This window comes from Eumetopias jubatus, unplaced genomic scaffold (assembly GCF_037043125.1).
Source record: "Eumetopias jubatus isolate StellerSeaLion01/CBP00866 unplaced genomic scaffold, mEumJub1_p1.0 scaffold_4, whole genome shotgun sequence".
Lineage (NCBI taxonomy): Eukaryota > Metazoa > Chordata > Mammalia > Carnivora > Otariidae > Eumetopias > Eumetopias jubatus.
Genome location: NW_028274810.1, coordinates 8,632,421 through 8,660,416, shown reverse-complemented (window position 1 = coordinate 8,660,416; position 27,996 = coordinate 8,632,421). Strand labels below are relative to the sequence as shown.

The window sequence follows — 27,996 nt, the reverse complement described above, 5'->3', positions numbered from 1 at the left end:
CTCTGTGCTGCGCCGCAGCTGACGGGCTCAGGTGGCCACCGTTTGAGACTGTGCTCTCTCCAGACCTGGCCCAGGCCCGCAGCTGTTTCCCCAGGAGTGGTACTGTGCCCCGGAGGCACCACTGGGAAACGATTTTTAAGACTTCCTGGAGAGATTTCTGCTGCTTTCTGTAAATTCCGTGCAAACCCACTTCCCTTGTCATAGGGTTGGCATGGACTCTGCCAGGCAGAGGCAGAGAACATCATTGAGAGAGTGGGTTCAGGTCCTCAGCGGAGGCAGTTAGTGGGTTCCTGCCACTCCTGCCCTCCTCCTGGTTTTCTTCTTGGAAAAGGGAGGCTCTGCCTGGTTTCGTTAGCATAGAGGGGGTTCTCTCCGGAACCCTGAGATGGGAAGGGGGCTCCCTGCTTCGTTAGCCCACACTGCCGCCAGAGTCATTCTAACTAGGTGGTCAGAGGGCCCCCTTCCCACCCCTCTGCTCCCCGAGCATCCCAGAGTGGGGGCACTTGGTCCTTGGCTAGTGAGAAACCCATCTTCTCTGCATAAAGCTTCAGACTAAATGTTAACGGGGAAATTCCATGGAGAGCATTAAAGCCCCAGCACCTCCGAGGGCTAGGAGGGGCCTTGGAGTGTGTTTCCCTGATGGGATGTCAGTTTGGGAGAGACTGGAATTGGAATCCCAGCTTGTCCACAGATGACTTAGCCTTTGTGGTCCTTGGTTTCCTCTCTTCTACAATGGGGTACCTGTCTTTCGTCGGGCTGCTCTGAAAGGTGAGCCACGTGAAATGTCAGGCAGCAGCCAGCATGCCAGCATCCGCCCAAGGAGTGCTGGTGCTTCTGGGCGAAGAGACTCGGGATTTGAATCTGTGCGATCTGTACGGTGTTTGTGCATTCCTGAAACTTCGTCATTTAAACCCTATTTGCATCTTAGAAATTCCTTGCTTGCAGTAGCTCCATATGAAAACCCAGATTTCCCGAACAAGGGAGCGATTATTCACTTTGCTAGATAATTTACTATAGTGTTACTTAAAATAGCTCCCCGAGTACACTTCAGTTATTTGATGCATAGAATTGATTTATGAACCGTTTTTTTAAGGATGCATCTGCTGCTGAATGCGCGGTGCCCTTATCCTGACTTTTAAAAATCCATCTCCTGCCAAAACCCTAAAAAGCAAGTTGACATTCAGAGACATCAAATGAATTTTTTTTCCTGGTTTTTTTGTTTCTCCCCGACAGAACTGGGTGGGGTGTGATCTACTCACTTTGTGCACACACAGATAAGAGTGCTCGTGTCTCGAGAGCGCTGTGCTAGATGCTGGATACAGCTCAAGCCCTCTGGGGCGGGGGTGGGGGGATTACCTCTCCTGGGGAGGGGAGGGGAGGCCAGGAGGTGGGCTTCCCGTGGCCACCTCCTGCACCACTCACCCGGCATCCCTTTGTTCCCTTCCTCCCAGTGCTGAACGCCTTCAAGTACCCGCTGCTGATCGGCGTGGGCCTGTCCACCGTCATCGGGCTCCTGTCCTGCCTCATCGGCTACTGCAGCTCGCACTGGTGCTGCAAGAAGGAGGTCCAGGAGACAAGGCGCGAGCGCCGCCGGCTCATGTCCATGGAGATGGACTAGGGCCCCGCCGGGGAGCGGCCACCGGGGCGGTGCAGGAGCGATTTGGGCGGGAAGAGGGCAGCGAGCTTTTCACGCACAGTGTGTGACACTAAAAACCAGTCCTCTCTCATCTCAGGTGGGACCTGGCGCGCTCTCTTCTCTGCATGTCCAGTCCTGAGCGCGGACACGTTTACCAGCACACGGCTCTCCTTCCCACGGCACTTTCTGGTAGAACAATCGCGTGTGTGTGTGTTTCCAGCTGCGGCTTTTTAATGGTTACCCCTTCGTCTAATTTTTTTTCTCCTGCCGGTTGATAGATCTCTGACCTGTGTGTGTTCATATGTTTGGTTTCGAGGGGTTGCGGGGAGGAGGGACGATGGCTCTCAGAGTTCTTGGTCTCGGGGGGTGGGGGAGGGGACGGAGCTGCCCGCCGGGGGCCAGCTTCCGCGTGGGGGGCCCGTGTGAGGAGAGCTGCCAGTGCAGCCCTCTGCCCCACCCTGACCTGTGCCGAAGGCTGACTGGTGGCTTTTACCACCCTACCCACCCCGGATTTTCAGGGGTTTAGACGACATTTGAAATCTAAACTTGCAGTATGTAACTTCTTACTGAGCCCAAATGCTTTTCTTTTTTTCCTTTTTTTTTTTTTTTTTAATGCTTCTCTGCCCCCTTTCCATTTCCTTTGTATTTGCTTTTATGTGAGCGTGCTGACATGGCCCTGGAATCTAGAATTTGGCTCTCCACCAAGCACCTTATCTTGCCACCTTAGCCTTAAGAATGAATATGAATATGAAGAAAAATACACAGCCACCTCTGTCCAGAGCAGTACGAAGGTCCTCAAGGAAGAGGAGGATGGGGACAAGGGAAGGAGAAGGCACTCACTCCAGTGGTTCCGAGGCCACCGTGCCTCAGGGGGCCCCCGGAAGTGTGAAAGGGGGTCCTGAGAGTTAGATGCCCGCAGCTCGTGCCAGGAGGGGCGCTGGTGCCGGGGCTATGTCTGGAGGAGGGAGCCACCACCGCCCCCCGCTCCTGCCCTTTGTGGGTGGCAAAGGCCTTGGCCACCGAGGGACTGCCAGTGGCACCCACGGATGCCCCGCGTCCTTCACGGGCTGTTTGGGCTCCTTCACGTGAAGGTGTATTGCTGCTTGCAAGACTGTCTGACTTCACAGAATCAGAAATTGTCTGGAAGAAAACCATGCATTTTCCATGACCTTTTCAGTCCTTCAAGTCTTTGTAAGATCCCCTGCAGGGGGTTAGCGAGAAAGGGTATGCTTTGTGATATGTTTGCTTTCCTGTTAGGCACACGGAGGAAACCAGCAATTTACTGCTGTGTGAACAGCCTACAAAGTAGATCTGAGAGCAATCTGTTTTGCCCGATTGCTCGTACCCAGAGTAGGACACGGACCAAAAGAGATCCTCTGCTCCCTGAGGCGTCTGCCCCTGCACAGCACTGGCCTTTCGGAAGCGTCCCAGTGGGGTTTTCTGAGGCTCACTGGTGACTCATGCCCTGCATTGCAATCCTCTGTGCTTTTATCCTGGCTCTGACGAATCTAACACTGCTCTGTCTTCCGAAGGGAAAAAAGATTCGTTTGTTTTGAGCAATAAAGTCATACAAAATGATGGCCATTCATGTGCAGCTCTTTGTCACAATGGGCCGGACGAGCCACACTCTCCCTCGGCTCACCATCGTCCCCTCCACTTCCCTCACTGTGCTGCCCACAATCCCTTCTGCCCTTGTCACCGAGTCTCCCCTCCCACTCCCCGGGGGGCGGGGGGTGCAGATTGCCACCCAGCTTCCCCTTTTTGTTCTGCCCACACAGGGGACCCCTCGTGGTAGACACCATGCTAACGGTAGCAGCACAGATGAGTTCCCAGCCCAGCGTCTGCCCCACTGGAGCATGGGCGACCGGAGGAAGAGGGGGAGGCCTTGATAGCTCTAGATTTGGGTCTTTTCTACCCATCGTTTGTGGACTCTGCGATTTCAGAGGAGGTGGGTGACAGGTGATTGTAGATAGGGAATTAAAGAGAGACCACATATTCACAGGTGCTATTAGTGACACCCGTGCCCTTCGGGCCCACATGGTTATCACTCCTAAAAGAGGATTCAGGATTGTTGTAGTGCAGGCCCTTCTTGGTAGAGGAAAGGGTACTTAGCTGTACGTGTGACCAGGTGGCCCCAGGTTGATGTGAGACCAGGGAGGGGTCACAGCAGACACTCGGCAGGAGAAGTAACATGTGCTCACGCTGTACCTTCTCCTTTCGAACTCTGTTGTAGCTCAAGGCTGGGGGTGTTCAGGCATTGACCCCAACCCCACCCTCTGATCATTGGGCCCTACTGCAAGTCGCCTAGAGGAGCTGGTCCAGAGGTGGAAGAAATCCCAGGGTCTTGTCCCAGGGACCACATGCCTTCCAGAGACAGAAACTGGCCTGGAATGTGTGTCCCTTTAAAAGTGTGAGATACACTCTTTAGCTGTACCAAATAGGGCTCCCCACACAGTGCTCTTCTGGAAGGGGTTCCCGCCGGAAGCACTCCTACGAGTGGAAGAAGAACCTAGCCACAATTCACCCAGATGAAATTGCACTTCTTAACAAAAAGAAACTTTATCAAAAGTTTGGGTTTTTTTCTAATCACAAAAATATCCCCAGAAAGAGCCTGAGCTATGTTCAGATAGAAGCCTCGAAATTACTTTAAATTGTTTACTTTGTAATGTTTACATACACTTTTCACTTTTTAAAAAAAGAAAAAAGAAAAAAATGCAAACTCTGACTTTTTAACAACTTTTCAGATTTTTTTCCATGGGACGGTGGAACCCTGACTCACCAACTGGACTTAAATCTTAATTTAGGCATTTATTTATTTGTGTGTTTTTTCTCCCCCTCCCTACCCATGTGGCTTTCCCCCAAGATCCTGGCAAAGGACGCCCCTCCTGCCCAGACCCTTGTCTGTTTTCCCCGGCGGCTCTTGCTTCTTGTTTTGCAGACTGCCTGCAGCCATGATTTTGTCACTGACATCTGTGAGCCAAAGACTGAGCCTTTTTGGCAGGAATAATAAGCAATACTACACAACTTGCTACTTTCAGAAAACTTTTTTTTTTTTTAGCCTCACCGATGACAACAGAGGAAGAAGGGAACTAGGATTTGGGTAAGTTCTCTGTTGTTTGAGCAAATTCTCAGTGATAAATATTGTGTGCAGATCACTAGGAGAAAAAAAGGTGACTTTCTGTCTGTCTGAGCGTGGCACATAAGGATCTGCCGGATTTTACGTAGACAAAGAAAGGGTCTTGTGTATTTTTGTCCATATCCGATGTTATACGAACCAATTGTATTGTTTTATACTGTGACCACAAATATTATGCAATGCACCGTTTGTTTTTTATTTCATTAAAGGAAGTTTAATTTAAATTGAAGTTGTGTGAGGAACTTGATCTTGGTCTCCTTGCCCTTTCATCTCTGTGTGAGGGGCTGTGGCTGAATTTCCAGGGGCACCTCCAGCACCTTCCAGGCTCTCTGAATGCTGTGATAGCACTAGAGGTCTTCCCCCAAGATAAAAGAAGTGGGTTTAACAGGATCCGCACTGGATCCCCGCCAGGCGGAAGGCTGAGGGCCAGGGTCCTGTTGCCTAGCAAGGTCCCCTGGTTCTTTGGTGAATTCTCATGACCTTTCGGGTCTCTTGTCATGAAAGGGGGAAGTTAGATGTTGTTCCTGTCTGTAGATGAGGAAACAAACACAAGGTTCTGTGACCGTATCGTGACAAGCACAACGGCGCTTCTGACTCATGACCCAGTCTGGAGCCAAACCGGTCCAGAAGGTGCCAGCCCCTGTGATGTAAAAACGGTGCTCCTTCCCACGCCACCGGCTTCTGGAGCCCAGACTGGAGAGAACGCTGAGAACCCCGACTCCCTGCTGCCCTCCCGCCCCCCCCTCCCCTGCGGGCCCCGTGTGTGTCCTGGGCAGGGAGCATCTCTCATGGTGAGGTCTTCAGGGGCTGGGGCTGTGTCCTAGTTCCTAACCTGGCGGAGAGATTGGCAGTTCCGGACATGTAGAAGGTACACGCAGTCTGTCAATGCACAATTAGTGCTCTGCTGTGGGAAATGGCCCATCACTGTTCCTGCCTCGGTTTAAATTAAAAACAAATCGAAAATTTGCTTACACAACCTACTGTGAGCCTCGGCATTGGGCTGATCAGCACAGGGAGCTTGCCGCTTAATTAGGCGTCTACAGGCCGTGGCACATACTGTTTGCTTAGATACCTCTTCCTGCATGTTTAGCTCGTACTTCTCCTTCAGGGCCCAGGAAGCCTTTTCTGCCCCTCTAGGCTAGGCATGGGTCCCCTGACAAATGCTCTGGGAGCCTCAAAGTGGCGTGAGGGCAGGGACCATTGCCTGCCATGCTCCCACCCCCACCCCAGGGCCTAATTACGGCAAGAGCTAACACCGGGATTAATACAACATGCCATGGGGCGGGTTCAGTGCCTCAAGTCATCCCAGGGTGGCTCCAGCAGAGGCTCTTAACTGCTCTCCATGTAGCTGGATCTTCCAGAGAGAAGCTACTCATCTCCTCGGACCCACAGCCCAGTGCGTGTGGCACCCTGTTTTTTAAAATACAGGTTTTGTTAGTAGGTAATACAGGGATAGCAGAACAAGAGATGACTGCCACTGAAAAGATAGTGTGTTCTCACAGATCCCAAGAGGAGGGGGCACACCATGCCGCAGTCTGGGAGGCCACACGGGGAAGGCGAGGGGCCATTGGGAGGCAGAGGGAGGGAGAAGCATGGGCAACAGCCTTTATTGTGGTTTTCACGGGAAGAACAGGCAAGTCAGGGTCCACAGGCTTAGGGATGATTCGTTTGGATCATTTCAGTGGGCTGTGGGGTGCAGGGGTTGTCCCTAGTTTTCTGGGACCTGGTCCTGGGGTGAGCAGGGCAGGGGATAGTGGTCCTGAGTGGGAGCACCAGGGGGAGAAGGTAGCAGGGATGCGGGCTCTGGATCGGTGGCTTTGTACGTGGAAGGCAGGCTCACGATGAATCAGTTCCTCTCTAGGAACTGGCTAGCTCCGGGAGGAGCAGTCCCTGGGATCAGTGAGGCCCTAGATAGCAAAGCCTCAGAAAACAATACAGAATGACATGATTAATATGCTCGCCACCTGGGGCGTGTCGACTGCTCGGGCACACCTGAGCTCCACCCGCCGAGCTGGTATTCGCCTGAGTCCTCTCTGTGTATTTGCCGCCAGGGCTGTTCCCGTGATTGTATAAATTCGTTCCATAGTATGTACACCAAGGAAATTTGAGTGCCAAAGAAAGAGGTCTTGTGAGGAGATGCCTAAGCATTTTACAGGTGACAATGCTTCTCCCGCCCAGAATTTGGATGCTTATCTAGGGACCGAAGTTGAGGAATCCTGCCGTAAGTTCCTGCTTTGCTTTTCCTTGGGTACCTTTTAAAATAACCACTTAGGGTCAAGCCCTAGAGAAGTTAGTGGCCTCCACCCCAAGCTCCTTCAAAGTAATAGGTGCTTGCTACTCTGCTGTCTGTCTCCTGCTCCCTTGTGACCTAGTATGGAGGGCTACCCTTACCTCAGCTTGTTGCCCCCCCCCGCCCCCCGCCCCTGTTGCTGGGAGGTGTAAGTAAAAAATCTTGTGACTTGACTTCCTTTGTGTGAGTGCACTTGACACTACACCTTCCATCAGAACGACCCTGGGGAGCACGGGTACAGAGGAAGCTACCTGCTGACCCCGTGTGGGTGGCTTGTGTCCCCAGCTCCGCTTCCCAACCAAGTGTTGGTAAATGTAAGATGAAGTCTCTGGAAAGACTCAACAGAGGCAAATTGCTTTATTTATTTATTTTTTTTAAAGATTTTTATTTATTTGACAGAGAGATCACAAGTAGAGGGGGCAGCAGAGGGAGAGGGAGAGGGTTAAGCAGGCTCCCCGCTGAGCAGGTTCTCAATCCCAGGACCCTGGGAGCATGCCCTGAGCCGAAGGCAGAAGCTTAACCGACTGAACCACCCAGGCACCCCGGCAGATTGCTTTAAAAAAAAAAAAAAAAAAAATCATTGTCAGTAGGTCCAGGCAAAACTATTAACAACTGATGGGGGACAAACCACAATATGGAAAGATTCTATACTTTGTTGGCTTCACAGATGTTTGTTAAATTCTCACTTCATTTGAAAGAAATCCTAAATTCTTACTTCATGTGAAAGCAGTCAAAGCTGAAAGTTTTAGACAAGACATGATAGGTTTGGTTTATGAAGGGACAGGACAGGAGGCTCGGGACAGCAGACCCATACCCAAAGGAAAGACCTGGGCTTATGTCCAGAGATGAGCGAATGAGTGTGTTGGTTGAGGTGAGACGACCCTGTGTAAGATACACAGGAATCTTTCTACAGTTCTCAGCTTCACCTGACATTTTCTGTTAATTGATTAACAGCTCTGATTATCTCAGATAATGGAGTTCCTACAGTTACAGTTCCAATTCTCAGAGATAAGGAGATTTAAGACAGACATTAATTTGAACCCAAATGAAGGAAGATTTGAACCCAGACCTTTCTCACTTCAAAGTCTGCACACTAGGCCCTCCCCTTACCTGCAGAGGACACGTTCCAGGACCCCCAGTGGATGCATGAATCCCAGATAGGACCAAATCCTGTATTTACTATTTTTTTTCCCTGTAAGTAGCTATACGCAGTTTAACTTATAAATTAGGCACAGTAAGAGGTTAACAATAATTACTAATAAAATAGAACAATTATAACAATATGCAATAAAACGAGCAAATGTGGTTTTTCTCTCTCAAAATATCTCATTGTCCTGTACTCACCCTTCTTGTGATGACATTAGATGGTACCATGCCTACGTGATGAGGTGAAGTGAGGTGAATGACGTAAACATGGGGACGTAGCGTTAGGCTGCTCTTGACCTCGTGATGGCATGACAGAAAGAGGATCATCTGCTTCCAAAAGGCCAGGTTGACTGCACAAAGTGAAGCTGTGGCCAAGGTGGGGAGACAACTGTGCATATTCTAAATCAGTACACACCAGCTAAAGTGTCTGGATATTTTAAACATTCAGCAAGTATTTGAACAGATAGAAAGATGAGTAAGCACTGGACCCTGTCATTATGAAATTTATGGTCTTGTAGGAGAGGGAGGCATGTAAATAATTCCTGTTATTATCGTATAAAAATTATACAATCTACAAACCTAGATTTTAAGTTTCCTGAACGAACAGGCATTTACCAGGTAGGGAGGGGGTAAGGTTCGAAGCAGAGGGGATAGCTTTTGCACATGTAGGGAGGGAAATGATGGTAGGACACAGCAAAAGTACAAATGGTTCTGTGTCTGAAGGGTGAGGTGGTGGGAGAGTTTGCAAGGGCCAGCTTGTAAAGATCGTCAAGGAGTTTGGACTTGATCTTCTAGAAATATCTGGGGAGCCCCTGAAACGCTTTAATCAGGAGAATGCGTGGCAATATTGACATGTTAGATCATTCTGGTAGCGGGGAGTAGGTTGTGCAGGCAAAGCCAGAAGATGAACTGCATTAGTCCAGCGGAAAAATCGAGGCCCTTGGTTGTGACAGCAACAGGTAGGATGAGTTCATACAAGATTTGAGCAAGAAGTGGATGTGGAGCGTGGAGGCCAAGCCTGGGTCTGGGTGGATATGGGTGTATCCAACCACGATGGACACCACCAATGAGAGAGAAGACAAGGATTTCAGCGTCAGACTCCAGTTGGAGTTTCCCGGGGGACCTTCAGATGGAGATGTTCTACACCAGCTAGGTGGCTGGTCTGGCACCGAAGGGAGAAGGTGGGGCTGGAAGTGTATCTGTGGTTGTCAGCATACAGATGGCGGATGAGAGCCGCGGGAGCAGCAAAGGGCTGCTGAGAGCCCAGGAGAAGACCATGGTGTTGGGGGTGGCTGGGAGGAGGATCCAGTGAGAAGGGGCCCACGGGGCTGAGGGAAGATCCTGGAGAGAGTGCCATCAGAGGAGGATGGAAAGAACTCCAAGCACGTTTGCTGGCGGGTGCACACACCCGGCGCCATGAAAGGGAGAACCGAGCCGTGTCCACTGTGTGACCGCGGGTGTTTGTGCGCAACCACCCCCGACTGCAGTGGGCCGAAGGGGTGAGTTTAGGAAATCAAACAGAATACAGGACACTGGGAAACCGTCAGAAGTTTGAAGAGGGGAGGAAAGACAAGATAGTACGAAACGGGTAAAAATGGGGCTATTTAGTAGGGTCAGAAACACCTGAGCTTCTTTATGGGCACCTGTATCTAAGGGAGGAGGAGGGACCCAGAGCCCAGACAAAGCCAGCTTCCTGTCTCCCCTCCTCCTTTTTTCCTCTCTTTGGGACATACTCTGAGCCCCACTCTGTGTTTTTCTAGAAGTTAACTCTACCCCTAACTTGGGGCTGGAACTCACAACCCCGAGATCAAGAGTCGTATGCTCTGCCGACTGAGCCGGCCAGGTACCCCCCTCCACTCCCTTTTTGAAAAATCGGGGCTGGCTGTCACTTAATCCCTGGTAGGAAATTTAAGGAATAGCCCTTACCAAGGGAATATTTGGAAACAGCAGCTGGCCTAGGAATCCCTTCCGTTGCTCTTTCTCTTCTGCTAGCGCCCCCTATTCCCCCCCGCCCCCCCCCGTCTTCTACCCCCACCCCTATCCCCACCCAACGCCCTGGCTTTTGCCTCTGCCCACAGAAGTTCAGTTCAGGCTTTCCCCCACAGATAGGAGGGGTTGCCCTGAAAAGCTCTTCAGCCTAGGTTAATTAGCTGTCAGCTCTTGGTGGAACCGGGCAAGTGGGAAGAGATCTAGGTACCATTCTCCATTATGGGGGCAAGGTCACAGCTCAGGGGCAAGGTCACAGCCCAGGGCCAGCTCGCAGCTGGGCCCGCTCAAGGCCTGTTTCTTCCTCTGTTCCACAAGGGTGTTGACTGAGGTCACGGCGATCCCTTCCTGTGGGGTCACTGCTTGATGTTCCATGAATGTAGGCTCAGTCCCTGGGCTTCCTGTATGTTGGGAAGTTCAGCACTTGCGGAGTGACCCTCAATTTAACCTGAATTGTAAGAGCTCAAGCAGGGGGAATCATGCCCAGCTTCCTGCTGACCCCTTGGGGGTTTTCTTTACCATCCTCCAGTCGCACTGTATCCCACACACATTCTGTCTTCTGAAATCATGAATGGCAAGCTAGAAGGTAGAATGGCAAGAGAACTATCACCTCACGCTTGTCAGAATGGCTAAAATCAACAACACAAGAAACAAGTGTTGGTGAGGACGTGGAGAAAGGGAAACCCTCGTGCACTGTTGGTGGGAACGCAAACTGGCGCGGCCACTGTGGAAAACTGGAGTTTCCTCAAAAGTTAAAAATAGAATTGCCCTATGATCTAGTAATTCCACTGCTGGGTGTTTACCCAAAGAATACCAAAACACGAATTCAGAAATGTATGTGCATTCCTATGTTTACTGCAGCATCATTTGCATCAAGCTGAATTACGGAAGCAGCCCAAGTTGTCCATTGACAGATGAAAGGATAAAGAAGATGTGGTATGTATATACCATGGAATATCACTCAGCCATGAAAGAGAAAGAAATCTTGCCATTTGCAACAGGATGGATGGCTCTAGTGGGTATAATGCTAAGCGAAATAAGTCAGAGAAAGACAAATACCATAAGATTTCACTCATGTGGAATTTAAGAAACAAAATAAAGGGAAAAAAGAGACAAACCAAGAAATAGACTCTGAACTATAGAGAACACACTGATGGTTACCATAGGGGAAGTGGGTGGGTGGATGGGGATTAAGAAGTGCACCTATCATGGTAAGCACTGGGTGATGTGGGGAATTGTTGAAAAGCTATATTGTATACCTGAAACTAATATAACACTGTTAACTATACTGGAATTAAAATTTAAAAAATAAAATAAAAGCACCAAGCCAAGAACAAGAGGACAGCCATTTCTTAGCCATACAATCTGGGCCAGGTGATTCCTCTGAGCCTCAGTTTCCTCATCTGTAAAATGGGATTTCTAATACCTGTCACATGGTGATGGGAGCTCTCCTATAAAATTGCCTATGTGAAAATGTCCCTGTCGAAATAGTTTTGGGCCCGCATGCTTCAGAGAGGAGGCCACAATACCTGGGATTTCTGTGGAATATTTGTGCATGTCAAATCTGAAAAAAAAAAAAATTATTTTTTATTAATCTTCCAGGAACTGGAACAGAATTTTTTCTTTAGTACATTCCTGTGTCGCTTTGTCCATTCCTGGCTCTCTCCCTCCATCCGACTCAGGAAGTGTGTTTTTACATTCTTTTCAGCTGATACAATTACAATGCAGTGATTCCCAAGGTAATAGAATAACACTCTCTTTCTGGCTCTATTTTTTCTTTCTTCTTTTTTCCCCCCTGACAACAGAAAACTGCTTTTTTTTTTCTTTTTTTCTTTTTTTGCTCCAGAAAAGAAACGACATCACTCTGTCAATGTTAATTCTGGCAGAAATGGAGCCACTTAAAATGGAAAGAGAGAAAAAAAAAAATTTTTTTTTTTTGGCAACAGCTAGAAATGAGAAGTTGTATAAGATTTATTTGGTTGAATGTATTTCGGGAATACCGATACTATGTATGATTGGCAATGATCATCTCTGTGGTCAGTGCTCACCTCTCAAAGAATTCTCTTTTCAAAAGTGCATGATTGCCCGCAAATTAACTGCATCGGTGGTTCTAGTTCTTTACTTCTCCTTTTGCCCTGTCACTTTGCAGTTCCCCTCACTGAAAAGATGGAGCCTGTTAATCCGTCTCTTGCATTTGGACTTGGCCGTGTGACTTGCTTTGATCTATGAGGTGTTAGCGGCCATGAGAAAAAGAGAAGCTGTAAAAAGTGCTGTTGTGTTCCCACGAGTTCTCTCGGACCCCTGACATCATGGCGAAAACCTGCTCAGGCTAGCCTATTGGAGGGATGGGAGAGGGATCCAAGCCAAGGCTGTTCCAGGACAGGTGACCCACAGGCTTGTGAACAAAAATGAATGTTTGCTGTTACAGCAATAACTAACTGATAGGGTATATTTGCCTAAAATTTTGGTGCCCGGAGATGACCCATGATTTCTCCAACTGGAATGATGGACAAATTACTGTACTTCAAGCCCCACTGATATTATAGTCAACAGCCTGGGGAGGTAGTTTGCAATGCCCATTCAAGGTAAACTACCCTTTAATTGTTCCCTGAATATAACCTGCACATCCGTGCCTCCGTATCTTTGTACATTTCATTTCTCCCTACTGGAATTTCCTTCCCGCCCTCCTCTGCCTATTTGAATCAGACCAGATCCCCAAGGACCTACTTAAAACCAGCCTTTTCTGAATGACCTATAGCTGCTCCCTGCCTGCAGTAGCCCCTACAGCCTATTAACTCTTAGGATATTTCTTGTTTAAGCCATAAATTAGATACTCAACACCGGCTCCCTTATTTGGTTACTCTTCCTTCCTTCCTTCCTCTCCCCTCCCCTTCTCTCCCTTCCTCCCTCTCTTCTCTCTCTCTTTCTCTCTTCCTTCCTTCCTTTCTCTCTAACAAATGCATATTCACACACACGTATGATAAAGCACATATAGAAAAATGTTAAAAATTGTTTAAACGTAGGTGTAGGTTTGTGGTGGCTTTAAAATATATCCACGAATTCTTGACACTCCTCCTTTCAAAAGGCACAGCCTAGTTTCCCTCCCCTTGAGTGTGGGCTGGACTTAGTGATTCACTTTTAATGAATAGAATAGGGTGGAAGTGATAATGTGTCACTTTGAGACTAGTCCATAAAAGGCACTGCATCTTCTCCTTGGTCTGTCTCTCTTGGATCATTCAATCTGGGAGAAGCCAGCCGCCATGTTGTGAGGGCACTCAAGTGTTGTGGAGAGGCCCATGTGGTTAGGCGCTCATGCCGACTGACTACTGTTTCTTATCTACGGTTGTTTATTAAGCTAAACCCTTGCATAGTACCTTGAAAAGGGAAGTACAGAGCTTTTCACTAAAGACATTAACATGTGTAGTTTGACTGACCGTGGAGTGTTAATTTTTAGATATCATCGCTACTACTAAATAAATCCAGAGGGGGAGAAAGTGAAAACTTAAAGAGGGGTAGAAGTTAGAGGCTTCCAGACCTGAATTTGTGGAATGTTACCCTACTAGGTGGCCACTGGGAAAGTAAATCCTGTCTTAAAATGTTACCTTTCCCCTGAAGATTGGCCTGATTTCCCATTCACCTTGAATCAGCTGTGCTCTCTCCTGCCTTCAAATGTCCGTACCTCTTTATCTGTATTTGTTCTAGGCGACCTCACCTAACTTACCTTGTGTGAGAGCCAGTCGTGCTCCTGCTCGCCTCCACCATGCTCCACCATCCCAGACAGAAGATCCTAAGATCAGAGGCTACCCTCTAATTCCAAATGCATCTCTAGCTATTCCTCTGCAATATTTTAAATGCTCTAATTCAGGACCTCATCATTGCTTATATGGAAAACTGCAAAAATCCCGTAACTGGCCTTCCTGCTTCTAACCTTGCTTCCCTCCCTCATCTTTCAACCAGTTAGCAATACACAACATGGAATCCAATTCAAAAGGAAAACCCAATCAGGCCATTCTCCTCCTAAAGAAGAAAAAGAAGGAGAAGAAGAAGACCTCAAAATCTCCCCTTGTCTGTGGGATAAAGGCCAAAGTCCTAGGCCTGGCATTCATGGTGCAGTAAGATTTGCCCCAGCCTACCCCTATAGACACTGCTCCCTTCATACCAGCCTCAAACTTTACTCAAACAGGAAGGCGTGGCTGATGCATCATTACTCGCACTAGGCTGCTTCTCCCCCAGCTGTACCTGCCCCTCTTCCTCCCTAGTTGTCTCATTTGGCCCGGCACAGCCCATCCTGACCTTCCCTCCTGCCCACCAACCTTTCTCACTCCATTTAGGGGCTACATTGACGGTTGTGCTTGCAACATTGCATTGTGGTTATCTGACTAAGTGGAAGTTTCCTGAGAACAAAGACTGGGCTGTTAATATCTTCATACCTGCAGAATTTACCAAAGCACCCAGAACATAGAAGTACTAAAAAATGGTTGGGTGGATGGATGGAGCAGGAATCTGCCTGCAACTCTGGCCCGAAGCACACGTGTTTATTACTGGCCTATCTAGATGTAGCCTTGACCTGAGGAACTAATATCTTCGGGGAGCCCCTCCTTATATGATCTTGTCTTCCAGGATTAAGCAGGATTAAGTTGGCCTGGGTTCAGTGCCACCTGTTAGATTTAGGTATTTACTCGCCATCCTTGGTGCCAGGCCCATCTTGGGCAGATGAAGACTCACTTAAATGTCACATGATGGCTGTTGAAATTCACTGAGCACTTACCATGTACCAGATATCATTCTAAGTGCTTGACGTGAATGAGTTCATTCAACCCACACAGCAATCTGATGGGGTACATACTGTTAGCATCTCCATCATACAGAGGAGGGTCAGTAACTTTTGTAAGGTCACACAGCTATTGAAAATAGAATCTGCATGCAAACCCAGGCAGCCTGGCTTACGAGACTGTCGCCACTACCACCACCTTGTGTCTCCCCATGTTTGTGTTTTCCAGGGGCCCTTTCTGCCTTTCTTAGTCCTTCCCTCTTGGGAGAGGAAAGGGCTAAGAAGAGAACATTTCTGCTTGATTTTTGTATTTATTTGGTTTACCTACATTCCCCTGTGATGACCTAATGATGCACACTTAGCCAGGATGAGACTCACCTTTTCTCATTTTTATCTGTATACACTTACTTACCCATGAGTATCACTCACTTTTCTCACCCAGATTCAAGTGATTAGCAAAGAACCGTATGACGCAAATGGTTTTGCTCTTTGCTAGCCATCTGTGTTTCCCAGTGCTCTGCAAACCACACCATTGCTTCCTCTTTACCTTTGTAGAGAGAGCACAGCGTTTGTCACTCCGTGTCTGAGCAACTTCAGTGACACCACGACGAAAGGTCTGTACTGGGCCAAATGGCACACATCCCACATGTGGCATCTTTCTTTCTCTTTCTGAGTAAGTGTCATAATTCTGCATGTCTCTTTTGTCCCAGGAGCTAGTCAACAGGAGGCTGCTGGGCGGCAGAGGAGGACAGTTTGGTATTTACAGGCAAAAATTGTGCCACACATCTCAGTTGTAGGCACTAATTTTTGACTTACCGGTAATGGTTTCCTGGTTTACCATGGCGTCCTTGAGTTCCAGGGAGGTGCAGTGCTTGGCTGAGTCTGTGAACCTGGACCCACCGATGTTCACATTTGTCTGTGCTTTCCCGACTTCACCTTATCCTCCTGGGCTAACCCATCCCTGGAGCGAGTGAGGGCTCAGCTCGCCAGACTGAGAGGTGACCTTACGTCTTGTCTGTTGTGTTTGCCTTGGGGATGTGGCTGGACGGAAGGGAAAGTGATGAGAGCACTTAGTAGTTTGAGGCGAAGCTAAAAGAAGGTGCTGGACATCCCTGGGAGCTGAAGTGGGAATCCATCCGAGGGACTTAGAAAGGGCCAAAAGATTCACGGGGCTCTACTGAAGGTCACACGGAGGGTCTTAGCTGGCCCAGGAGCACTTAAACATATTATAACAGGGTGGAGGAAGGGGAGATTTGGAAGTAGACAGGAGAACAGGTGACCTTGGCTGGAAATGGAGTCATTCCAGAGCAGGTAGCAGGTACATTTTTGTGCTATGGGTTCCTTTAGCATCCGATGAGGCCTATAGATCTCACCTTTGAATAATTTTTTAAATGCCTAAAATAAAATGCATAGGATTATGGGGGAAATCCATCATACTGAAATGCAATTATCAGCATCGTTTTAAATGGTGATATAGTCATTTATTGGCTTCTTTACGGATTCCATCACAAGATCTAGAGATGGTCTGTTAACCACCAAACTTCAAAGCAGTAATGAGTATGAATCATATTTCAAGATATCTGCAACAACTATAATGTGATGTGAACATATCTAGGTTTGTTGTCTACCTTCATGACTGGAGGAAATGCTAAATTTTCATTAAGACTAGTGAAAATAAACATGTAGGGGTTTTTTTCACATGAGTGTATGGACCCTTTAATCCTGTGTGTGGAGCCTGGTTAAGAACTGCTGTAGAGAATAGGTTGAGCTCGTGTGGGTACTTGAGTGACTGGAATGGTAGGGGAACTAAGTGAACTTAATCAGCAGTGTGGCCAGACCTGCGGCTAACGCATGAAGAAGTGACAGCCTTCAGCACAATGGCGTGCTTCATAAACATTGGCTTGAACTGAACCGGGTTCATGTCTCAGCAGACGTTAGATTGTGTGAGGTAGGGATCAGATCTGGGGCCTGATGGGGTGAGAGGTGGCCTGCAGGGCTAGTTACGAGGATCGGTTAGCTGCTGGGTGATGGGTGGCCACCAGACTGGCTTCGCAAGTATTAATGGCTGGGCGTATTGGTGGCTGGCACATTCCTATTTGTCCTGTTCAGCTGTTGAGTGTGATTATTTATTTTTAAATTTTATTTATTTATTTAGAGTGTGATTCTTAAGTAGACATGCTTTGTGTATTTGGACTGTGTGTTTGGCTTGTGTAGAGGGGAAAACAGGGTGTACATTGTGCAACAAGTCAGACATTGCAAATTCTCTCCTTCATACGCTTTTTCTTTTAAATTCTGGTGAGCAGGCTGGAAGCCTGGGGTGAAGGCAAGTAGTAACCAGGTTCAAAAAAGGGAAGCTGGAAGCTTTTCCTTAACCCACATAAACAATTATCCAAACTGGGGCATGTATTTATTGCTTCTAAGTTCTGACTCACTCTAAAGCACTCATTTTGTATAGAACCACGGTTTTTATGTGAAGGGCATATAAATCAGGAAGCAACTCGAAAGAACTTTGGAAGCCTGCTATTTGTCCTGACAACTATGGAGGGAAAATTATAAATAAGGGAGGAGATTAAATGCCGATCAACTGATTGGTTGCATTGTTTAGCAAAGGTATACTTTGTCCGAATTAATTTTTTTAATAAACATAAAGACTGATTAGTTCCGTTAGAACATGGCACTCGATGAGTTAATGTTACTGGTGAATGAGCTCTTGGACTTAGCACTCAGCTTTGTCTCCCTGATCTAGATCCGTCACCCCTCACCCTGACTAGCTGCCCTACATATAAAAACCATTAATGTGGGAGGGTGCTAGGGAGGGACCCATTTTTTTTTTATTTTACTGAGACTGTTTTCATAGAAGAAAATGTTTTTGGTTGGAAGATCTCTCCGCCTTCAAGGGCCTAGGGTTTTTGTACATGTAAGGAAAGAGATGTTGCTTATTGTGTTTGATATTCTCCAGCAGAGAGGTTTTGTCTAATGTGGAATCATTAGAAGTTGCTGTTTTTGTGTATCAAAAATTGTCAATTGTTGGGGTGCCTGGGTGGCTCAGTAAGCATCTGCTTTTGGCTCAGGTCATGATCCCAGGGTCCTGGGATCAAGTCCTGCGTCAGGCTCCCTGCTCGGCGGGGAGTCTGCTTCTCCCTCTGCCCCTCCGTCTGCTTATGCTCTCTCTCTCTCTCTCTCTCTGTCAAAATAAATAAATCTTTTTAAAAAATGGTCAATTATGGGCCATTTTATATGATCCAACCTAACAGCTTCCATTTAAATAATACTGTAGTGGTAAATTCGGCAATCCCAGCGATCTTTCTGAAAAAAAGCTAGTATCATCAGAGAACTGTTTGGATTTCAAAAGTAGTAGCCCCAGTATGGTGTGTTAGGGCCCAGCTGTGTGTCCATCAGTCAGTGAGAATTTGAGCTGCTATGCAAAGGGTTCTAACCCTCTGTCTGTTAGAAGACAAAGCAACAGAACAGCCCTCTGAAGTATTGTACTCTGGAGGAGGAGGAGAGGTAGGTACAACATCTCCCACAGAGAATAACTTTATAAAAGATGCTTCAGCGTCTGGTCCCAATGCATAGCCATTTGCGTTGACCTCTGTCAACCATTTCTTTCCGCATCAAAAATACCCATGAAACTTCTACGCCGTTGCCGCACTTTTCTGAGCAAGCAGTACCTTCCCCCTCAGGTTCATGACCTCATGCCTCTACTAGGACCTTCCTCCGTTCATGACCCTCTCGGGCGTCATCCACCTCTCCCCTCTGCAGCTCCTCTGCCCTTAAGCATGTCCAGCCGGCCCCTGCTCCTGCTCCCCTGTGAGCTACACTTGCCAGCTGCCACCCTCATCTTCTGCTTCCCGGCTCCACAAAGCTTCCTGAAGTGGTCTCCGTCTCCTGCCATCGCTACCTGCCCTTCTCACCCTTGAAATCCACGGCCTCTGCTCTATTGAAATCTCTTTTGCGAAGATCTCCTCATCAAACTAAAAGGACTGTCCCCAGACTTTAGGGTCCTTACCCTCACAGCAGCTGTCAGCAAACAAACAAGGCCTTTAAAAAAAAAAAAAAAGATTACTTATTTATTTATTTGACAGAGAGAGAGAGAGAGAGAGAGCACAAGCGGGGCACAGACAAGGAGAAGCAGGCTCCCCCGCTGAGCAAGAGCCCAATGTGGGCCTCGATCCCAGGACCCTGAGCTGAAGGCAGACGCTTAACCGACTGAGCCACCCAGGCGCCCCCAGACAAGCCCTTTTGTGGATCATGTTTTCCTCCTTTGGTTTCTAAGCTACTACATCCTGGCAGCTCTCCTATCTCCCTCGCTCTTCCTTCCCTAGGTGTGTTCCTCATCCTATCCCCTAAATACAGAGAACCTCCAGTAATCTCTCTTTAGCTCTCCTCCTTGTATTCCCTAACACTGCCCAGCTCTGTAACAGACCTAATCTGCACCCATGGCCCAGAACCTTCCGTGGTTATAAACAGGCATTCACAGGAAGCAGTGGGAAGCAATGGAGACAGCCAGGGATTTCACATTTGCAAATCTAGGTTCAAGTCAGGCTCAACCATTTACAAGTTTGACATTGCTAAATGTGGGAGTATCACAGACTTCTCAAAAGGATTAGATTACAAAGATTTTCAAAGGGTTGAGTAGACGTCAAAGTACAAATATATGTATATTTAAATATTATTTCCTAATGTTTGCTGGATATACTTCCTGTTTAATTTATGGTATTCAAATTTAGTATTTTCAAAATCAAACACAATATCTCCTCCCTTACTCTTGAACACAACGGTCTCTTCCTGATACCCTTATTTCTATTTTTTTTAAGATTTTATTTATTCATTTATTTAGAGAGAGAGAGCAGTGGGGGAGGGGCAGAAGGAGAGTAAAAACCATGTCGTCACTATCCAGGTCAAGAAACAGAAGACTGCTAGGACCCTAGAAGTACCCAGCCGCTGTGCCGTGAGCCCCCTCCCGATTACAGCCCTTCCCGCCACAATCACTGTCCTGACTCCCATTATAACCACTTCTTAGCTTTTCTTTTTTTTTAAGTGGTCTTCTGTTTGCATTTACTAGACAATACAGTGTGGTTTTGCCTGTTTTTAAATTTGATAAAGACGGGAATCATTCTGTAGAGCGTCGAAAAGATTCTCCACATACTGCATCTTTCATTAAACACAGTCATCCACATTACAACCAGTTGCAATTCTTTCACTTTCCTTTATGTATAATATCTCATTTTATGGATGTGCCACAGTGTGTCTGTTCTTGCTGATGGACGTATGGGTGGTCTCAAGATGGGGCTGCGACAAACAGTACTGTCGTGGGTATTCTTCCATATATAGCCTGGTGCCCAGTGCGCACATTTCTCTCAGATATATGTCTGAGTCTAACTGGCATTGCTGGCAATGTTTTAAGTTGTCTCTGTGGAATAATTGGTAATTAATAAGTTACATTTTTCCTACATATTCCTCAGTATTTATTAGAAGAGCATAATATCAATATATCACATTAACTGGGATTTACGAATAAATTGGTATATTTTAATTATTACTGGAAATGTGTGTGGTTGGTGGGATGTTTGTTTTCCAGTTTTGCATGAAGCATTCAATAGGCAATTTTTGGTGGACTGCCTCGAATGACCACTCGCCCTTTCTCCCCCCCTTTTTTTTTGTAGCCCCCTTCTATTGGAATTGTTTCCATTCCAAAATTCCTCTCCTCGGCCTTATCATGAGAAAGAGAGACTTTCTCTCACTTTTTTCCACTCTAGTCTCCTTTACTTGCTCTTCTTGTGGATTTGCAAAATTCAGCAGATACTCTGCTTCTTCCATACCTTCTTTTTTTTTAAGGATTTTTATTCATTTATTTGAGAGAAAGAGAGAGAGAGCACAAGCAGGGGAAGGGGCAGAGGGTGAGGGAGAAGCAGACTCCCCGCTGAGCAGGGAGCCTGACTCGGGACTTGATCCTAGGAGCCCTGGATCATGACCTGAGTCCAAGGCAGACATTTAACCGACTGAACCATCCAGGGGCCTTCTTCCATACCTTCTTCTGAGCTCTATTCTGGTCATTCCACAATACCAGCAATTGCTCCCCATGGGACTCTTCTGATGTCTTTCCCCTCCTCTTCCCCTTCCACTGGGCCCCAGGCCCCTAGTGAAAGATCGGGCTCACCCTTGGGCATCTCTGTCATTTGCTCTTTGCTCTTTATGTAACACAAACTAGCCTTGAATATTAGCCTAATCCATAAACACATGCATTTTTCATTTCTGCAAAATGTCTGATTTTGAACACATGCATGTCAAAAGAAAATGTTGCCATTTGAGAATGTTTTCTCTTGCAAACCGAATACTTGAGATCTGTCTCAACAGGAAACACTCCGTAGTCGTCCCAACTGAATGCCTTTGGTCGGAGAAGAACTGAAGTGACTCTGAGCCCAGATCCTGGCGGACTTGACAGGCCGTCTTTTACGAAGCCTTTTTAATAAAGCTGTAGTGGCACTTTAAAAAATGACAAAACAAAAAACCCTCCACAGTGTAGAAAGGAAGTGCCGCTGCCTCTTCAGCTGCTAATTTTAGCTAGTCCTGCATCAGACTTGGCCAGGAGCTACAAATAGTTCCAACCAGCTAGCAAGACAGAGAAAGTGTGGCACCATGGGTGGTGTGGGTAGATTTTCCTTCTCCAGCAATCTCGGAGGGAACAGCCTGACAGGGAGCCAGGAGTGAGAGTCGGAAGGAAGAATTTGCTGACTTTTCCCACAAAATAATGTAAAAGGTGAATTATCATGCATCGTATTGACTTTAAAATAAGTGCCCTTAGATAACACAGGGCACTAAGTGTTATCAGTTATAATAGTCATCATACTGTTGAAGCTAACCTTTTTTTTTTAAGCGACTAAGAATTACTATGGAAGTTGAAGTTATGAAAGACCAGTGAACTCATCAAGCCATTCCACCGCTCCTCAGCCTGAAGGAGGTGTATGAACATTTGAGTTGATTATAGCTAATACCCTGTGATCTCATTTACTAGAACTCTAATACAGGGCGTTGCAATAAGGTGGCACACTGGGGACTGGAGCACTAATCTATTTTTTTTTTTAAAGATTTTATTTATTTTTTCAACAGCGAGAGAGGGAACACAAGCACGGGGAGTGGGAGAGGGAGAAGCAGGCTTCCTGCTGAGCAGGGAGCCCGATGCGGGGCTCGATCCCAGCACCCTGGGATCATGACCTGAGCCGAAGGCAGACGCTTAACGACCGAGCCACCCAGGCGCCCAGGCTAATCTATTTTTATTCCCCTTTCTTTCTTTCTCCTCCTTGCAAGCTAAGCTCAGCCTTGGCCAGAGAGAAGTGACCGTCCAGAAAGGACCGCTGTTTCGGGCTGCAGGCTACCCCATCAGCATTGGCTGCAATGTCACTGGCCACCAGGGACCTGCTGAGCAGCATTTCCAGTGGTCTGTTTACCTGCCCAAAGCCCCGACCCAAGAAGTCCAGATTGTGAGCACCAAGGACGCCACCTTCTCTTACGCGGTGTACGCACAGCGGGTGCGAAGCAGGGGGATCTACGTGGAGAGGGTCCGGGGCAACTCAGTCTTCCTGCACATCTCAGAGCTCCAGCCAAAGGATTCTGGCGAGTATGAGTGTCACACACCCAACACGGATGAAAGATACTACGGCAATTACAGCGCGAAGACTAGGCTAATTGGTAAGCTGTGCCTGCCAGCCCCTCAGAAGCCAGAGCCCCACCATGACAATGCCTTGTGCCATGTGACATGGCTTCGCATCATGTCCTTGCTTTGGCAAGAGAGCCCTGGAAGCCCTCTGGATATCTTGCAGTTGGGTCACAAATGGGTATCTCCCCTTCTCTAAAACTCTCAGATCATCTTTGCCGCCAACTTTGCCGCCAGGCTTTAGATAGCATGTGGTCTTCCGAAGGCCTTGTCCAAAGCTAGCCACCGGGCGATCGTAGTAACAGCATCAGACAAAACTCTGGGAGTTCTACCCATGTCATATCTCTTCTTGGAGGCAGGACGTTAACGTGGTAAGAGAGCTGGAGTTAATATGATCAAGTGGTAAGTCATTCACTTGGAAATGGATATTCCCAAACTACTAATCTCTAGCATATTCACATAGACAGAAAGGTTCATAGTCTTTGCAATTACCATTTTGCCCCTTTTGCCTAGAATATCTTAGCACCCCTTTTTCAGTCTAGCCAACTCCCACATATACTTGTAGACCCAGTTTAGGTCTTACCTCTTCTGTGAAATCCGTCCTGTCTCAGGCTGTATTCCCATCTTTGTTTCCTCTTGATGCTCTATTCACATCGCTAATATTAGCACTCACCCAGTGTATGTGGTATTTGGCTACTTATATGACTCCTTCCACACCTCCAGCTCCAGGAGAATAGTTATCTCAGCCCCTAGCCCCATGGCTAGCACCGAGTATCTGCTCCATAAACCTTCACTGATTGAATCCAAGTGTTGCTTTCCCATAAGCTTAGGCTGTGTGATTTCCTCTGAGGAAGAATACAATGATAGGGTAGTAGGATGGTTATCAAAACTTTGGTAAGGGTTGCATTTTGGCTCTGAATGATTTTAAGAGATTATTTCAGAACTTTACAAAGAAGCAGGTTAAGGCGTAAGGAGGTGAAGTGACTCGCTCCAATTCCTGTAGTCAAATAGGGACAGATTTAGGATCAGAATCTAGGTCTTCTAGCTCCCAGTGCTCTTCCCTTTTAAATACTCTGTGTCTGAGTAGCTAAATTGGTCACAGCCTATGCTAAAAATGTAAAGTTGGGGTCAATACATCACTGAGCCATTAGTTTTGCCAAGTTCCACAGACTGTGTATACAGATGCCAATGTTCCCCTTGGCAATAGGGAAAGCATATGGCTGGTGGAAAAACAACTGAAAGTAAGTGCTTTACGGATGGTGGGTCAGGGCGCCATCTTCATCCAAGCAGGCTTGTCCGACAGGTTCCTGGACCAGTCAGTTACCATCATTCCTTTGCTTCCAGTTATTCCAGATACCCTCTCTGCCACCATGAGTCCCCAGACTCTCTGTAAGGAGGAAGGCGAATCATTAGAACTTACCTGTGAAGCATCCAAAGCCACAGCTCAGCATACCCACCTCTCTGTCACCTGGTACCTGATGCAGGATGGAGAAAGAAACCAAACTACCAAGATTATTTCCCTCTCCAAAGATTTCATGTTGATCCCTGGGCCCTCATATACAGAGAGGTTTGCGGCTGGTGACGTCCAGCTCAGCAAGCTTGGGGTCGCCACCTTCAGGCTGTCCATAGGGAGGCTCCAGCCCTCAGATCAAGGCCAGCTGTTCTGTGAGGCAACTGAATGGATTCAGGATCCAGATGAAACCTGGACTTTAATCACAAGAAAGCGGACAGCTCAAACAGCTCTGAGGATCCAACCAACAGGTAATGATCTTCTCAAGAAATTCATGAGTATGTTGGTAGTGGGTATTTATGGGATATCTTTTTGGTTTTTTTCTAATCTTTTGTTGTGTCTAAAAAGAAAAAACATTTAGAAAGTTTTGAATACATTTTGGTTTCGGCATCTGGGAAGCGTAAATAAGAAGAGGGACATTTGGTGTTGGGTCTGTCTACAGCATGTTTTCTATGGGATAAGATCTGTTGAATGTTTAGATAGATGCCACAAGTCATGCACGAAAATGGTTTTGTTAACCATCCTTGCCAAGCCCTGTGTAAGCATTTTTATCTATATCATCTACTTTATCTATATTATCTAATTTAGTCCTCACCCTATGGGGCAAGTGGTCGACTCCCCATTTTTAAAACAAGGAAACCTGAACCTCAGACATACAAAATGCTGGTAGAGGTGGGGCTAGTGCTCGAAGCAGGTGTGTCTCTCCAAAGCCCCCACACCACAGACCCCCAGGGCCTCAGAGTAGCTCCAGTTTCCAATGTGGAGCCTTATCTTAGTCACTGCCAGGATTTCCTTCCACCTGACCCCATTTCCTGCTTGGGATGCTGTTACTCTTCATGATCCATTGGCATTTTCATCAAAGCAAACAGGAAGCCTCAGCTGTCATTCCTGGTTTCTCTATGTAGGCTATGGTCCAATAGGAAGGGGTTGAGAAAAACATATGTATCCATGCTAAAAGCAGTGATCCAATGGTGGATCATTGAAGACTTCCTTCCTTCCCTTCCCTCCCTCCCTCCCTCCCTCCCTCCCTCCCTTCCTTCCTTCCTTCCTTCCTTCCTTCCTTCCTTCCTTCCTTCTTTTCTTTAGGAGGAGTATTATTTTATTTCATTAAGAAACTGTCCTATTTGTCTTAAGTGTCCAAGTTACACTCAGTGAGTTCTGTGAGGGCACATCACATGTGCTTTTTTTCTCTCTTTGAGACCAATTTTTTATGTAAAACAATCTTTATTTTTACTTATTTATTTGACAAAAATTGTATATATTTAAGGTGTACATGTTTTGATACACATATGCATTTTGAAAAGATTACCACAGTCAAACTAATTAACATATTCATCATCTCACATTGTTACTTTTTATGTGTGGCAGGGGTGTGCATGTGTGTATGGTGAGAACACTTAAGATCTCTATTCTCAGCAAATTTCAAGTATGCAACACAGTATTATTAACTGCAGTGTCCACGCTATACATTAGATCTATAAAACTTACCTTGCGTATGGAAACTCTGTACCCTTTGATCAATATCTACCCCACCCCCGCAGATCCTGACAACCACCATTCTACTCTCTGCTTTTATGAGTTCAGCAGTCTTAGATGCCACATATAAATGAGCCCCTGCAGTATCTTTCTGTGTCTGGCTTATTTCACTTACCAAATGTCCTCCAGGGTGATCCATGGTGTTGAAAATGGCAGGATTTCCTTTTCTCTCATGGCTGAATAATATTTCAGTGTGCGTGTGTGTATATATATACACATATATATACACACATAAAATGTGTGTGTGTGTATATATATATATTTTTTTTTCTTCATTTGTCTATCCATCGGTGGACACTTAGGTTGTCCACACCATTTCTATAATGTTACCTTCCCCCTAACAGTGCATGTCCTCCACATCCATTTCTCCACATCCTCACCAACATGTGTTATTAATTCTTCCAACCCATGAACACAGGCTATCTTTCCATTTATTTGTATCTTTAATTTCTTTCATCAATATTTTACAGTTTTCAGTGCACATGTCTTTCATCTCCTTGGTTAGGTTTATTCCTAAGTATTTTCTTCTTTTTGACATTATTGCAAATGAGGTTATTTTTAATTGAGATAAAATTAGTGTATGACATTATGTAGTTTCAGGTGTGCCACACTATAATTCGATACTTATGTATACTACAAGTGATCACCACTATAAGTCTAGTTACAATCCATCACCATACAGTTGAGCCCCTTCACCCATTTTGCCCACTCCCCAACCCCCTTTCCCTCTGGGAACCACAAATCTGTTCTCTGTCTCTATGAGTTTATTTTTGTTTTGTTTGTTCATTTGTTTTGGTTTTTAGAGTCCACATATAAGTGAAATCATGTGATATTTGTCTTTCTCTGTCTGATTTATTTCACCTAGAATAAAACCCTCAAGGTTCATCCATGTTGTTGCAAATGGCAAGATTTCTTTCTTTTTGACGGCTAAGTAGTATTCCTGTGTGTGTGTGTGTGTGTGTGTGTGTGTGTGTGTGTGTGTGTGTACCACATTTTCTTTATCCATTCATCCATTGATAGACACTTAGGTTGTTTCCACATGTTGACTATTATAAATAATGCTGCAATGACCTTGGGGGTGCATATATCTTCTTGGTATTTTTGTGTTCTTTGAATAAATACCCAGAAGTGGAATAGCTTGATCATATGGTAATTGTATTTTTAATTTTTAAAAAGATTTTATTTATTTATTTAGGAGAGAGACAAGGAGAGAGAGCTCATGGAGAGAAGCAGAGGGGGAGGGAGAGGGACAAGCAGACTCCGTGCTGAGCACTGAGTCTGATGCGGGTGACCCCGAGATCGGACCTGAATCGAAACCAAAAGTTGGCCATTAACCTATTGAGCCACTCAGGCACCCTATTTTTAATTTTCTGAGAAATCTCTATATTCTTTTCAATATTGCCTGCACCAATTTACATTCTTATTGGCAGTGTAAAAGTGTTCCCTTGTTGCCACATCCTCTCCAACACTTGGTATTTCTTGTCTTTTTGAGAATAGCCATTCTGGCAGGTGTGAGGTGATATCTCATTACAGTTTTAATTTGCATTTCCCTGATGGTGAGTGATGTTGAGCATCTTTTCATTGTATTTATTGGCCATCTGTAGAAATTTTCTTAATGTCTTTTTCCAATACTGTGTTGCTAGTGTATGGAAATGGAACTGATTTTTTTTTTGTATGTTGATTTTGTATCCTGCAACTTTACTGCAATCATTAGTTTTAACAGGTTTTTGGTGGAGTCTTTTGGGGTTTCTATATATAAGATCATGTCATCTGCAAACAGATTATTTTACTTCATTTTTCTGACTTGAATGCCCTTTATTTATTTTTTCCTGACTAAGTGCTCTGACTAGGGCTTCCAATACTATGTCAGATAGAAGTGGTGAGAGTGGATGTCTTTGTCTTTTACCGATCTTAGAGGAAAAACTTTCAGCTTTTCATTGTTAGGTGTTATGTTAGCTGTGGACTAGTTCTACATCACATCACATGTGCTTTAACTTAGGAAAATTCCACTGGATATTCTCAGCCAAAAAAAGAGAACAAAGCATCACAACTTACAGCAGTTCAACATATTATAAAATATTTTATATTTTTTTTCAAAAAAGATAAACTACTGTATACTTTATACTTCTATGCGTACGTCTTGCTTAATAGGATTGCATTCAGAAAGCTATGTATACTGTTCTTTCTGAATGATTGAAGGAATAGTCAAGGACATTTTTGATTCTAGGCATTTCTTTGGCTGACCTCAGAGCTCAACTCCCACATGAAATTCAATCCCCGTACTATCCTTACAGGGGGTATTATCTCTCCGTGGTCCCGAAAGGACAGTTG

The 27,996-nt window shown here is 46.1% G+C and overlaps 2 protein-coding genes across 3 annotated transcripts in view; both read left to right on the top strand.

Moving 5' to 3' along the window:
• The window catches only part of PTGFRN (prostaglandin F2 receptor inhibitor), an 81,846-nt gene extending 76,850 nt beyond the window's left edge, over positions 1 to 4,996 (top strand). The window contains exon 9 of the mRNA XM_028102115.2: positions 1,452 to 4,996. Within this exon, the coding sequence (XP_027957916.1) occupies positions 1,452 to 1,618 (167 nt within the window). The 3' untranslated portion in view covers positions 1,619 to 4,996. The remainder of the gene's footprint in view (positions 1 to 1,451) is intronic.
• Positions 4,997 to 15,526: 10,530 nt separating this feature from the next.
• CD101 (CD101 molecule) overlaps positions 15,527 to 27,996 on the top strand; it is a 36,298-nt gene continuing 23,828 nt past the window's right edge. For both annotated transcript variants that reach the window (XM_028102063.2, XM_028102062.2), the window contains exons 1-3: positions 15,527 to 15,638; positions 22,274 to 22,654; positions 23,964 to 24,380. In XM_028102063.2, coding sequence (XP_027957864.2) covers positions 15,596 to 15,638; positions 22,274 to 22,654; positions 23,964 to 24,380 — 841 coding nt within the window. In that variant the 5' untranslated portion in view covers positions 15,527 to 15,595. The remainder of the gene's footprint in view (positions 15,639 to 22,273; positions 22,655 to 23,963; positions 24,381 to 27,996) is intronic.